Source organism: Ambystoma mexicanum, chromosome 12 (assembly GCF_040938575.1).
Source record: "Ambystoma mexicanum isolate Mex_15411 chromosome 12, UKY_AmexF1_1, whole genome shotgun sequence".
Taxonomy (NCBI): Eukaryota; Metazoa; Chordata; class Amphibia; order Caudata; family Ambystomatidae; genus Ambystoma; species Ambystoma mexicanum.
The window spans coordinates 9,838,621-9,851,590 of NC_090936.1; the positions used below are offsets into that span (position 1 = coordinate 9,838,621).

Sequence of the window (12,970 nt, forward strand, 5' to 3'; positions counted from 1 at the left end):
CAGGGGAGATTTGTAGGACAAGGTCACAAGACACATTTGGTTGCATTGAGAATGCGGGATTTATGCTGATGGTATGGGTTGGCTGACCAATTATTATGAAGAGCTGTGGAAATATGTGGCTACCCAGGCACCAAAGCAACTGTACCTACTCACATGCTATAGAGTTGGTGCCTCTCTACAAGAGTTTTCAATGCGGCTAGACCGACCCATTAATAAAGAAGAGGCGTTTCAGTCCTTGAGGAACTGTGCTTCGGAATAAAGCATCTGGCCCTGATGGGCTCCCGGTTGAGTTTAATATGTGATTCACTAGGGAAAGTTATGACCACATGGTGTGAGACTGGTCTGGTCAACGTCTTTAAGAAAGAAAGACCCAAGCCCAGTATTCTCTTCCCTTTAATGCTTAATGCAGCTGGAAACATGGATGGCTAGATTTCGCCTCATGGTAATTTTACGGCTATATACATTGACATAATTGTACAATATTTTCATATGCCTAGTTTGTGCTTTTTGGACCAATTACTTGAAGCAGGTACCCTGCTTTCCTCTGATCAGTTAAGTAATTGTTTCAATCACCCCTGTAAACATGAATCCAAATATTTGTAGACAAAACAGGACGTTGAGAACCTTCTTCCATTTACTAACTCACTCGTGAAAAATATACTTTTTAAATTAAAAAATAAAATAGGGTTCTATAGGAGCTCTATTTCGTCATTTTTTTCACTGTACCACAACAATACATTTGAAGAGACAGGGTTGTAAAAAATTGGTCAAAAGGCATGGTCGGAGATATTGTGAACCCTCCAGAAGACAGTATGAGACCATAAATAGTTAGTGCTTCTGGCTAATCATTGCCACAATTTAAAAATGTGGGTTTGCGGGCAATATTATCCTGCTCAGTTAAGTACGTGTTTATAGAGATGTGTATCAATGCCTGCAGAGCACAGAAACTGAGGGTGTTCTTGTCAACATGTTTGCTGCACTCCCCAATATCCAGGAATATTGCAAGAAGGAATTTGAAAAGTTCTCTAACATGATAATTTCAACTCCTAGAAAGATATTAACTTGAACAGCAATGATGGGAGGGACTGTACCAAGAGGTTTAGTTTTATGGTAATTGCATACATGCCAACCCTCCTGATTTAGGTGTGAGACACCTGATTTTTCTATCAGAAATATTGAATTTGTTTACTTTCTCCCTCCTAAAATAATTCTACCCGAATGCAATTCAATCAGAAAACTCTGTTCTCTCGATTATTTTGAACACATCTCCCTCCCGGTGCTTCAGAATGTTGGCATGTATGTTATCGTGTTGGATGTATACTAATTGACCTTTTCACAATTGATTGTTGGGGAATTGACCTTCTGCACAATTGATCATGAAATGAAGGTCAATTAGGAAACCCCCGCAACCCCCTCTCAATCCAAAACCCCCCGCAAAACCAGTATAATATGTAGTACCCCAAACTCACCCCACACATATATATATAATGTTAAATAAAGGTAAAGGTCACTTGTGCAGAAGGTCAATTAGAACCACTATTATAAGGTCTATTAGACAAAAAGTCAATTGTAAAAGGTCAATCTGGGTAATACCAATCATGTTAGCACTGGTGGCAATAGGAAGGTTCTGGAAAGGCTCCCTTGATCCCTACCTAGAGAATAATTGTTTTAGAGGTGCTACAACCCTCCTACAGCCCCCAAATTATAGTTCTGCTTGCTGTCCTATTAACTAATGGTTTATGTTCTTACTGAAGTGCAGAACAACTCACAGTATTTTACCTCAATGCTGTAATGATAACAACTTCATCCACCAGAAAGAAGAGAATCCACTGGATTCCGAGCAGCAAGATCTAGAACTGGCAACCAGTACTAACTGGTGCCCGGATACCAACTAAAGGAAAGCCATGGGAGAGCATCAATCTACTCACATATGACCAGACAAAATATGGAAAATTAAAGTTGACTTTGTGCCAAATGAGGATACATCTGTTTCCATCGTTATCAATACCCTGCACTCGATCAATAATAATAATCTTACACAGAAAATCCAGTGTACAGTTGCATGACAATATGCAAATTCTAAAGAGATTTAAGTATCATTATATAAAAGAAAAAAGACTTTGTACAATCCTTAGGGAAATTGAAGAGGATTACAAAGCACCTAAACATAAACCTAGCCACGCAAACTCTCATTGATTTAAATTGGGGGAATTACTTAAGCAATAAGCCCCGAACCGGTGGGCATTACTGTGTCACGTAATGGCCCGGGCCCATTGTTACAGAAGGTCTGATGCAGTAATGCCTCCTGATGAGGGGTGTATTGCTATAAGTACCCCAGCCCGTTAGACCGAGTTACTAATAGTGACTTTTTGAAATTTGCCTAACGCGTTCAGTGTTGCACAACTGAAAAAAGGAAGACAAAATAGTCACCACGGAATGGGGAGAAGGGACCATACGTAGTCCCTTCTCCCTTTCCATGGTGGCCATTGGAATAGTAAGAAAAAAGTAAACAAAAAAGATGGCCGCCAGCAAACAGGGAGAAGAGACTCCATGTAGTCCCTTCCCCTTTTCCATGGAGGTCAGGACGTGACTGCAGCAGCGCCACGGCAAAGGCTTTGTCTGGCAGGTAACAACCAGTAAGGGCCAATGAGCTTGCTTGTTACAAGCTCATTGTCCCTCACGGGCACTGATTGTAAATAATATCAAATTGTTCTGCACTATACTTGCTAGCTATAACCCCGTGTGCATTATCTGACAATGGTATTCAGAAAGGTCAAGCCCAGCAAACACTAGAATTAATGCAGGCGCTGAGTCAGTAATATATTCCACAATGATTACGTGTATTTTAACGGTGAATCCAGTTGGATGAAGTTGATCATGTGGGATATTTCAAATAGAATATCAGCCAACACGTGTTTCGACCATCCTGGGTCTTTTTCAAGGCATGCAGTCTGAATTAAAGGGTGAGCGGTGAGAGCGTAGGGGTGAGATTCAGATCAGCCTGTGGTGAGGTGCAACCCAGTTGGCGCTGAATTGCAGCTCAAGTGGTCCTTTTGCATTTAGAAAAATGGGCCAATAAAAATAAATAACTGGCAGAACTTTGATGAACTTGAGAAGATCAGATGCATTTCATCAAACTCACAAATAACGAAGAGCATGGATCAAGGTCATGGATGACGGCACGCGAGTGTCATGTCAGGATTTGAATGGTGGCTTTGTTTTAAGTTTAAACACATTTCTCTGTGACCAGGACAGCCAAGTTCTAAACACAATATCGCCACTTTACCAAATCGCGTGTATCATAGCAAATTAATGCCAAATCAATAACGGCCAGGGGCGGCACCAGAGCGATTCGAACATTCCAAAAAATGTGGGTAGAATGCATTGTTTAAAACTCTGAGAAACAAAGACGACAAGTTGGAATGTTGGGGGAAGCACTAATAGCAGCCATTGTTGTCTTCTGCCAGTTCAGTCGCTCCAATAGAATGGCCAACATTCTAGCATTTTAACTAAGCAATAATACCCTATGCCTTGGACTTCACCGGGCAGGACCTGGTGCCGTTACTGGCCAGGAAAGCTCATGGAACGGAGTCCTATTGCCATTCACTCACCAGGGTGCTAAGAGCAATGCATTTGAAAGAGATAATGGGCCTCGGTGAGCAAATGAGCCGTTGTTTTAGATAAACAAAGACATCCTCACCTAACATGGCCACTAGGGGGGTACCTGCGGATCCTCTCTTCCATTCAGGTGCTGGCCAGGATGGTGGTAAGGAATAGGCCTTAGCACATATTTTTTATATTCCTCCATCTTGACCACTTTTTCAAGCAATTATCTATCTGGTTCGAAGTGCCATTACTGCAAGTTACCTTGTTGCAATGTCTCAGTCTACAGGTTTCGGCTTCGTGCATCTGCACCGCGAACATTCACCTGCCTGGCATCCTCCTCCTAGTCGTACTCATCGTCGTAGTCCTCCTACTCCTCCTCCTCTTCCTCCTCCTCTCTTGCTCACCGTGCACTCTGCTGCCTGCTGCGTCGGCTTGCATATGGTACTTTCGTTCCCGGCCCATTTCCTATCTACCGCAGTAGCGTTGACATTGGGGTCCACTTCTGCTCGCCCTAATGTCTTTTTGCGGAAGAGAGTGCACCACTACAGACCGGCATGGCACAGGGGACACCCAAATTATGATATTTTCTTATTTCTGTTTGTTTGAGGGCTGTGACAAGGGCATTTTACTTCAGTGTATAGACCACAGTGGACTGGTCCTACTATTATTTATCCATCAATCAATCAATCAATCCATCCATCTATCAATCAATCCATAAAATGAATCCATCAATCAATCAATCCAAACATCAATCAAGCCATCAATACATCAATCCATCTATCACTCCATCCATCTATCACTCTACCCCATGCCATTACTGAAATCCCAGATACATCCATTTGTAAAGATTTATTGTGTAATTGTTTTTTCTTTTCTTTGTCTTTAGACTCATCTGCAAGTTGCATTGTGCTGCACAATCTTGTTGCTGGTGATTTCAACTGCATATTTAGACTAAATTACTTGACCCATGTCCCTCCATCCACATAACTACTCTGAAATGATGTTATGATGTTAGGGAAAAAGTACATTTCATAAAAGAAAACACACCTTTTGACTTTCAATTTAAGCGACAAGTTCCACATGCAATCTCCTATTTCAGAGACAAGTGAACACCAAACCACACCAAAGAGTTCAGGAAGGCACTATTAGTAGCACACTGTGAGCACCAATGGCAGTACTGTTAACACGGGGTTGCTTTTTCACGAGAAGGCATTTTACAAGCGTCATGCTTTGGCTGCTGGAGATGTGTCACACACACAGCCTCCCTGTTAAGCTATACACATACAGTGGTGTCCAGCAGGATTCACACAGGTGTGATACAACTTTCAACTCAGTAAGTGACAATTTGAATTTCATTACTATTTACTCTTCAATTGGAGAACTCCTCAAAATGGGCTCAATCTGCAGGGACGCCACTGTAAAGCTGGGCAGACAACCTCTCTGCTTAGTTGTGGGTTGAAGCACTTAAAAGCACTATTTGTCACAGCCCATCCGCCGTTACCTGCACATGAGGATATCGGTTTCTGATATTAACCGTGGGGACCCCTAGGCCAATGTGCTGAAGTGACAGAAAAACAGTCCGTTGTAGCTCAGAACTGCATGCTTGCACTTAAGCGAAGTGAACACACAAAGACATCATTGTTTGCTTTGAAAGGGCGCACCTGTTAAAACTCCACTGCTAGCTGTGCACGCACTCTACGCAAGTGACGCATTTCCGGTGACAAGTTGCAACAATGGACACTGAAGACATCTACATGTAATAGCATTCTCTGTGAAGTGCAGCATCTTTATTTTGGGGTTTGCCAGTGTGGCAAACGTGACCCCAGTTTTCTGTCCAGTGACACATCACAATGCCAGCTGTATCTGAGAATGAAGAGTGTTACCAACACAACTTATGGCCGCTACCATTGTGTGTGATCCAAAGATGGACGGGTGGGACGGCACGACATCAGCTCGGCCAGACAATCGCTGGTCGGAGGGGATCTGCTTCAGTAGCAACAGGTTACCTACCTGTAATGCATCAATGAGGTAAGTACCCAATGCTATACCACTGACTCAGGCGTACACCTTGGATATCACTCAGAGTGATATCATCAGTGGTAAAGGGCATATGCACTCAAACATCATGTGTAGGTAGTGTGGCAAACTCACCTGCATGACATTGCTGCTTGGGTCACCAGGTGTCGCCACAAGACAGGTGATGCTGGGCTCAGGGGCAGCGTTGTGAGAATCCCCCCAGAAACCCTGACAGCCATTCGTGGGAATCAGAGGTTCACCACACCGATGCCTTAGACGCTTCTGCCCTTTAAGGAATTAAGTCTGAAAGGGAACCCTGCAGAACCCACCATGCCCGAGCGCTCGGCTCCTCTGGAAGGGGCCCAGAAATCCTGCATAAATCCTGGGACCTCAATTAGGAGAGAAAACTCAAGCAGCTAACCAGTCACCTCACAAGCTCTCCATACTCACCACCTGATTCCAGTTAGGCTGAGGAAGTACACCCAGAGTGCAGGGCCGGAGAGTTGCAAACAGAGTGGGCCACCCAAGGGGAGGGACTAGCCAGACCCAAGTCCCTTATTAATATTGAAAGTCATGACCGTGGGAACAGGGAGACACGCCTATGGGCCATTACAGCAGAACGAGGCTAGAAGTTGGGGTCAAGGTCCCATTAAAGGAAGCACTTTTGGCCGAAGGCAGGAGGAGCCCAGAGAAGGAGGGAATTTGGAGGTGGCTGGCAAAAAGAGCAGAAGGATAGAGGAAACCAGTGGAGAAAATCAGTAGGCTGGGAAAAGGAGTACGCAGAAGGCTTCAGAAAGGAGTATGCAGAAGGCTGGGGAAAGGAGTACGCAGGAGGCTGGGGGAAGGAGTACACAGGAGGCTGGGGAAAGGAGTATGCAGGAGGCTGGGGAAAGGAGTACGCAGGAGGCTGCAGAAAGGAGTATGCAGAAGGCTGGGGGAAAGAGTACGCAGGAGGCTGGGGAAAGGAGTATGCAGGAGGCTGGGGAAAGGAGTACGCAGGAGGCTGCAGAAAGGAGTATGCAGAAGGCTGGGGAAAGGAGTACGGAGGAGGCTGGGGGAAGGAGTACGCAGGAGGCTAGGGGAAAGGAGTATGCAGGAGGCTGGGGAAAGGAGTACGCAGGTTGGGGAAAGCATAAAGGAGGAAACAAGGACTTGGGATAAGCAAACCCATGAGGCTGTGTAGAGGCACAACAGCAGGTTCGGGAGAGGCACAACCAGGAGGCTGGAAATAAGAAAGAACCAGGGGGATAGGGATATCCAGCAGGCTATGGAGAGAAAGCTAAAGAAGGCTACAGAGAAGAAGACCCTGGAGGCTGCGGAAAGAAAGACCAAAGAGATTGGGGAAAGAGAGAACCAGGAAACTGGGTAGAAGAAAGAACCAGGGGGCTGGGGATAGGGACGGCCAGAAGGCTGTGGAGACAAAGCTCCAGAGAAGAAGACCCTGGAGGCTGGGAAAATAAAGACCCAAGAGATTGGGGAAAGAGAGAACCAGGAAACTGGGTAGAAGAAAGAATCAGTGGGCTGGGGATAGGGATATCCAGAAGGCTGTGGAGACAAAGCTATAGAAGGCTACAGAGAAGAAGACCCTGGAGGCTGGGCAAAGAAAGACCAACGAGATTGGGGAAAGAGTGAACCAGGAAACTGGCAAGAGAAAGACCCAGGAAGTTGGAAGAAAGATTGCTAAGTTAACCCTGATTACAAACAGGTCCGAGGAGGAGGTGGTGGGAGTTAAAGATACAGGTGGAGGTATATGTGCTGAATGAGGTTAAGATGCAGAGGGATGGGAAAGTGCAGAAGAGGTGCAGAAGAATGTCAAGGTGCAGAGAAAATGGAGGTCCTGAAGGTACAGTTGAAGGAGCAGGATGCGGGAAGCAAGTAGGAGAGGTTGAGGCGGTGAGAGAATTTGAAGAGTTGGGGAGAGAAATCACAAAAAAGAGGGGAGAAGATGCCAACCCTTAAGATATAGATGACTAAGGGGGAGGTGCCTGAAAAGAAAGGTGAGGAGCTGTCAAGACACAATTAAAGAGCAATTGACCAGAGTAGAAAGTGAAGCATAGAATGCCGAATAGTGACTCAGGGGTGGAATGACCGGTCAGGGTGAGAATAAGAGAGCAAGGGGAGGCAGAGACTGAAAGAAGATGTAAACACAGGATGGGTTGCGCAATGGTCCCAAGGTGACGATTTGAGAACAAGTGATGCATGAAAAGCACAAGGGTAAGATGTAGAGAAGAAAGGAACAAGAGAATGGATGCCAGGGGATGATGGGATGTGAGGGGTTGAGGCCGAAGGCGCCAGGCCATGGGAGAGGATGGTGGGTCAGAGGCACAGAGAGGAGCAGGAAAATACCTAAGGGTAGTGTCCTGCCTACTTAGGACTCTGGCCCTCAGTTAAGGCCAATTCCATCATGCCTCCCACCATAGAACAACCACCAGGCTCCAGCTCAGTCTCGGGAGTAGGATGATGTCTCCCAATTGCCAAAGAACATTGGGACTTTGCTGAAAGATTGAGGCTAGGGTGGAGCCGCCTGTGATGAAACACAGGAATATGTCCCTTCTCTCCAAGGGGGCCCCCTGTGAGGCTGCGAGGGTGAGCCCACTCTGCTACACCATCTATAGGCAAGTGGGACCTCACTGAGAGAGACTCCCCCTGAGGGGACAAGGACTCCCATTCCTCTGAGAAACTCCCAAATTCCTTTATGGCGTATCAGAAAATGTGAAGGACATACAAGGTAGGGAGAAGAAAATAGCATCCTTTCTTATTTCCACCTAGAACATGGATATATCTCCTTAAATAGGGGAGGCCATTTAAATGGGATGAAGAAGCTGAAGTCAGCTGAGGCAGAGCAAAATATACGTTATCCAGGGAAGATACAGGCAGACAACATTTGAGAGGGGAGGAGACTCCACCGCCGGCAAAGCCTGCAAGTTTGAAAGTTGCTGAGAAGCTGCAAGAGGAACACAGGCCGTGCAGCGTCCTAAGAGAGCCGAGACGAGAGAGGGCAATTGTGGTGTCGTGACCATGGCGATCCGGTGGTGGACCGAGGGTCCTTCAAACTGCACAAGAACTACAAAGCGGATGCGACCACCTACCATCAGGATACCCAAGGAGATGATAAACCGCATTGAAAAAGGATGTGGGTATTGAGACGCCGAAGTGAAGCAGGACAATGAGAAAACGAAGAAAACAGCATACGCGGAGCCTGTCGAGGCCTGGTGATGTTACCCCAGGTAGACTCAGTTAACAGGGAAAATGGGAGACCCGGGAGGCCTAAGGGTAATTATGACTGGACCGTTCATATAAGTGAAAGAATAAGAAAAGAGAAAGGTGATGAGAGAAGTCGTTATGAGACCATTCGCACTCACCCCAGTGTTATGAATGAAGCAGTAAGGAAATGGAATGATGATGAGAAAAGAAGCCGGAAACATTACTACAGTTAACATACATATGCCTGGACCAGAGTATTTAATGAGAGAAATACGAATGCACAAGAGACTGAGAAACTAAAGGACTGAGAAAAACACGCCCGGTGAAAAGGGCAACCACGAATATCTATCCAAGGTCAAAGAAGCTGAAGAGATAGAATATTGCATCCCAAGGAGAAGAGAACAATATTTAAAAAGAGAGGAGCTCAGAGACTGGGTGTCAATACCCTGGGGAGAGAGGAACGTCACCCTATATGAGCTAAGTCATTATTTAAGACTCCAGGAGAGGACAGGATTGTTAAAAAGCCTTGAAGGAACTGTATGAACTGATCAAATGAGTCACAAGAGACTACTTACAAATATTGCACTAAAAGAGAAGAAATAAGAAACTTGCCAGAAGCAAAAGCTCCAGGAGAAGGGAGTCATTCTCCTGTCTTTAGTTGTTAGAATTGTGGTGGGTCAGTTGGGTCTACTTTGGATGATGGACACTTTTCTTTTGGAAATTCACAGATGACTGATGAGAACCTTAGTTTGATTGGTGGGGTACACCCTCATAGAAATAGGGAGAGGTGGGCATTTTGATTATTCTTTAATACATATCTGCATTGACGTTGCCACAAAGAGTCAGTGCCCTCCTTCTGATCTGCCACACACCCCACAAAGCCACAGGAGGCAGCACGCCTATTCATTTGTCGTTCATTATGTTTCTTGTTCGGGCAACCTTGCATCTACCACATTTGCTTTGCTGAATTAAGCTGTCAAAGGGGACCTGCAGGGCATCTGAGCAAGAAATCAATACCTTTTACTTTGAACCCCTTTTGAACCCTCACTGCAGACACAACCTTTCAATATCCTAACACATGTTAAGTTATCTAGGGAGAACATGGTATCCATGAGGCAAATACTGGGGCAATATTGGAGGGAAAAAGAAATAAACTCAACGTCAACGTGCTGTAACTGAGCCTCGCTGAGGCACATTTTCCAGTAGCGTGCCCCGCAGAGATACACCAAGACCCCAGGAAGTAGTATAGCTCTACCTTACAGTTGTTTGTCTGAGTGAAAGATAAACCTTAAGTGGGCGGCAGCACAGAAACCTTCCACAGGTGCAAGTGTCATTTTGGGTGCTATGGGCACTTGAGCAACAATTACCTCAGTCAAGAAAGCCTTCTTTCAATGCATGTGTGTATCTGGGGAAGGCATTCCCCTTGCTAACACCATTCTGCACTGGTCTCCCTCTGTAGTGTGGCCCCAGAGGGATTAGAAGATGCAAGAAACATGGTATCTTAATGTTAATGCAACATTAAAAACTCTTGTAAGGACTTTGTGGAAGTTTGAGTAGACCCAGGTAGCAGACCTCTGTGGTCAAGTCCAGAACCTGGTAAAGATGGAGGCTTCTGAGTGATGTTACCTCTGGACTTGGCTGTTCCTCTACTGCTCAGCGTAATCACAGGAGAAAGTCTCCGGCAGTGCTAATGACGATATATGATATAAGATTGCTTTTATGGGACTGAAGATGAAAAAGTCGGAAGTATAGGAAATATGATGCATAAAACAAGATTCTGCTGCAGACTGAAGTAGGAGGAGACCTCCTCATAACAGATTAAACATCACATTTTGGTTCTTCCTGTAACTAACTCTTCTGATTCAGTGGCCACTGGTTACAGATATGTTTTTAAGCAGATTTGAAGCTCTTCTAATTGACTTTTCTGGGGCGCTGTACAAAAAATTATTGAAATTATAGACTTTTTTTATATCAAATTTAATTTGACCAGTAGTTAGAGCAGGGGTCTTCAAATGTGGGTTTTCATGATAATCTGGTCTTAGTCAGAATAGACAATCAGAATGAACACGATGATCAAAGCCCCACACATCTGGAGAGCCGAAGGTTGAAGACCCCTATATTCGACGCTGAATGATGTTGAGGTTTGCTTCAAACCTTGGAAGCTGTTCAACATTTCATTTTTGATGAAACTCTTAAAAATACTGTCTGGAGCGCTGATAGACTTGGTTGCAAGATCCAGCTCCTCCTGTTTTCTTGGCACACAACTCCCTTTTAAGAGTTTATGAGAGGTTTTCTAATGGACTATGCAGCGACCTCTCAAGTTCCAGCAGGGAAATGTTTCCTTCCCCTCCATTGCATAAGGTGGAGCAACATAGCTACTAAGCACTACCCTTCCAGGCGCTTGGAATCGAGGAGGAGTGTGGTGTGCCAAACAGCAATAACAAGATGACAAAGGTGAATCGGCAGACATCTTCAGGACTCTTGCGACTGAGCTGGCATATATATCGCCTTCACTAGTGACGGAGTAACATGGGGCATCATGTTAGTACTAGTAACTAGTACCCCTAGTTAGTACTTGCAGACGCACCTGGGCTCCAGAGAAGGATCAGTTTCACCTTCTCCAGTGATGAGGCGACAGAACGAGACAAGTCCCTCGCGCCTATGGTTGGGCCCGGATACCTACCACTTGAGTTCTGCTCTAACTAGACTTGGCAAGGGGCCCGTGAACTTGATCCCACACATTGCTTTAAGTTACAGACATAAAGTCTGGATTCTGATACCAGCAACACATCTTAGGTCAATTATTGCCCTGTTGCATTTATTTTAAAATCAATACATTCCATGGGATGACGTCCACAAAAATCCGCCATTTTCCAATGAATGGGGACCCAATCGTAGAATCGGCACATTTGCCCTGGCGGAGTTACAGAGGACTGCGGCAGTGGCAGGTACTTACAGTTCCTTGATTCTCATTTGCGGGGGCCTGTACCTCTGAACTAAGGTGGCAGCATAGCCAGCCCTCATTGGCTGTACATGTTTCTGGGGGCGGTGCTAAGCAGAGTCGTGCCCTATCCCAAGAATGAATAATGCTTGCGGCCTTTATCATTGTGGACAAGATTCATAACATTGAGAATCGAGTTTATAGGAAACAGCTCCAATGTGATACTTTTCAGCGTTTTACACATGTTTTATACGAGACTTGTTCAAAATGTTAGCATCATTTCAGGCTGTAGTTGCTGCTCCTTTTACCAGTGTGGAAAGTATAAAAACCCAAATGCTTGACAGCCCACACTACCGAATATAAATAGATTTCTGTTTCTTGTCATGGTTAGTGCTAGTTTCCAAGGATTTTGTCTGAGCGCCGTGTGATTAATGTTCCCGGGTGAATAATACTTTATCCTAAAACTGAGGGTGAGGAATTCTTCAAAAAACAGTCCTGGAGAAGTCTCACTGGCCGCAACTGTTTGTTCTTGTTCCCTGCAGAAAGATTTACTGAGCCTTCGCTTCCAAACCTCTGTTATCCACTTCCAGAAATAAGTCCTAGTCGTTTTTGACCCGCAGAGGCAGCGCTGGATAAATACACAGTGCAACTCTATTTTACGCAGCATTTCATCTGCCTCATTATCGCCCGAAATACATGACTTGTATTTTGACCTAATAGTTGCAAGTCGATGCGTCCGTCTCGTCTGCATTGACACAGCGGTTTTTTAGAGTGTGTTTCTAAAAAAATAAAAAATAAAAAAAACACTGCAGAAATCTCCAAGCAAAAGCAATTTTTCATGTGAAGTCATCGCGGACTGGGAAAACGTGCAGTGATGTAGTGCTACAAAGTATGTAAAAGTGTAAGCCGCAACCTTATATTAGGGGGGAGGAGCGTGACGGAGTGTGTAAATTACTCCCCTCCAAGAGACGAGCCTACATCTCAATGCAGCAAGTGGATTAATCTGACCCTGTTCTATAACGTTGTCCAATAAAGAACATATTGGTTATCTGACTTTTGCGACCACCATCAGTTTTTATGCTTTGCATAGGGTATGCATCGGGAAACTGAAATGCACTATGCAGTTATTGACATATTTAGTCAATGTAAGCAACTGGTAGAAACATGCTGCTTTGCAAGAATCTTATTGGAAATAAAGAAATG

At 44.9% G+C, this 12,970-nt stretch overlaps 1 protein-coding gene across 7 annotated transcripts in view; it reads right to left on the minus strand.

The window, feature by feature from the left end:
• Positions 1 to 12,970, minus strand: part of CACNA2D1 (calcium voltage-gated channel auxiliary subunit alpha2delta 1) — a 1,412,752-nt gene that overhangs the window by 192,284 nt on the left and 1,207,498 nt on the right. For 4 of the 7 annotated variants that reach the window (XM_069627805.1, XM_069627804.1, XM_069627806.1 and 1 more), the window contains exon 19: positions 5,108 to 5,164. The exons of the other annotated variants lie outside the window; for them this stretch is intronic. In XM_069627805.1, coding sequence (XP_069483906.1) covers positions 5,108 to 5,164 — 57 coding nt within the window. The remainder of the gene's footprint in view (positions 1 to 5,107; positions 5,165 to 12,970) is intronic. 7 annotated transcript variants of the gene reach the window in all.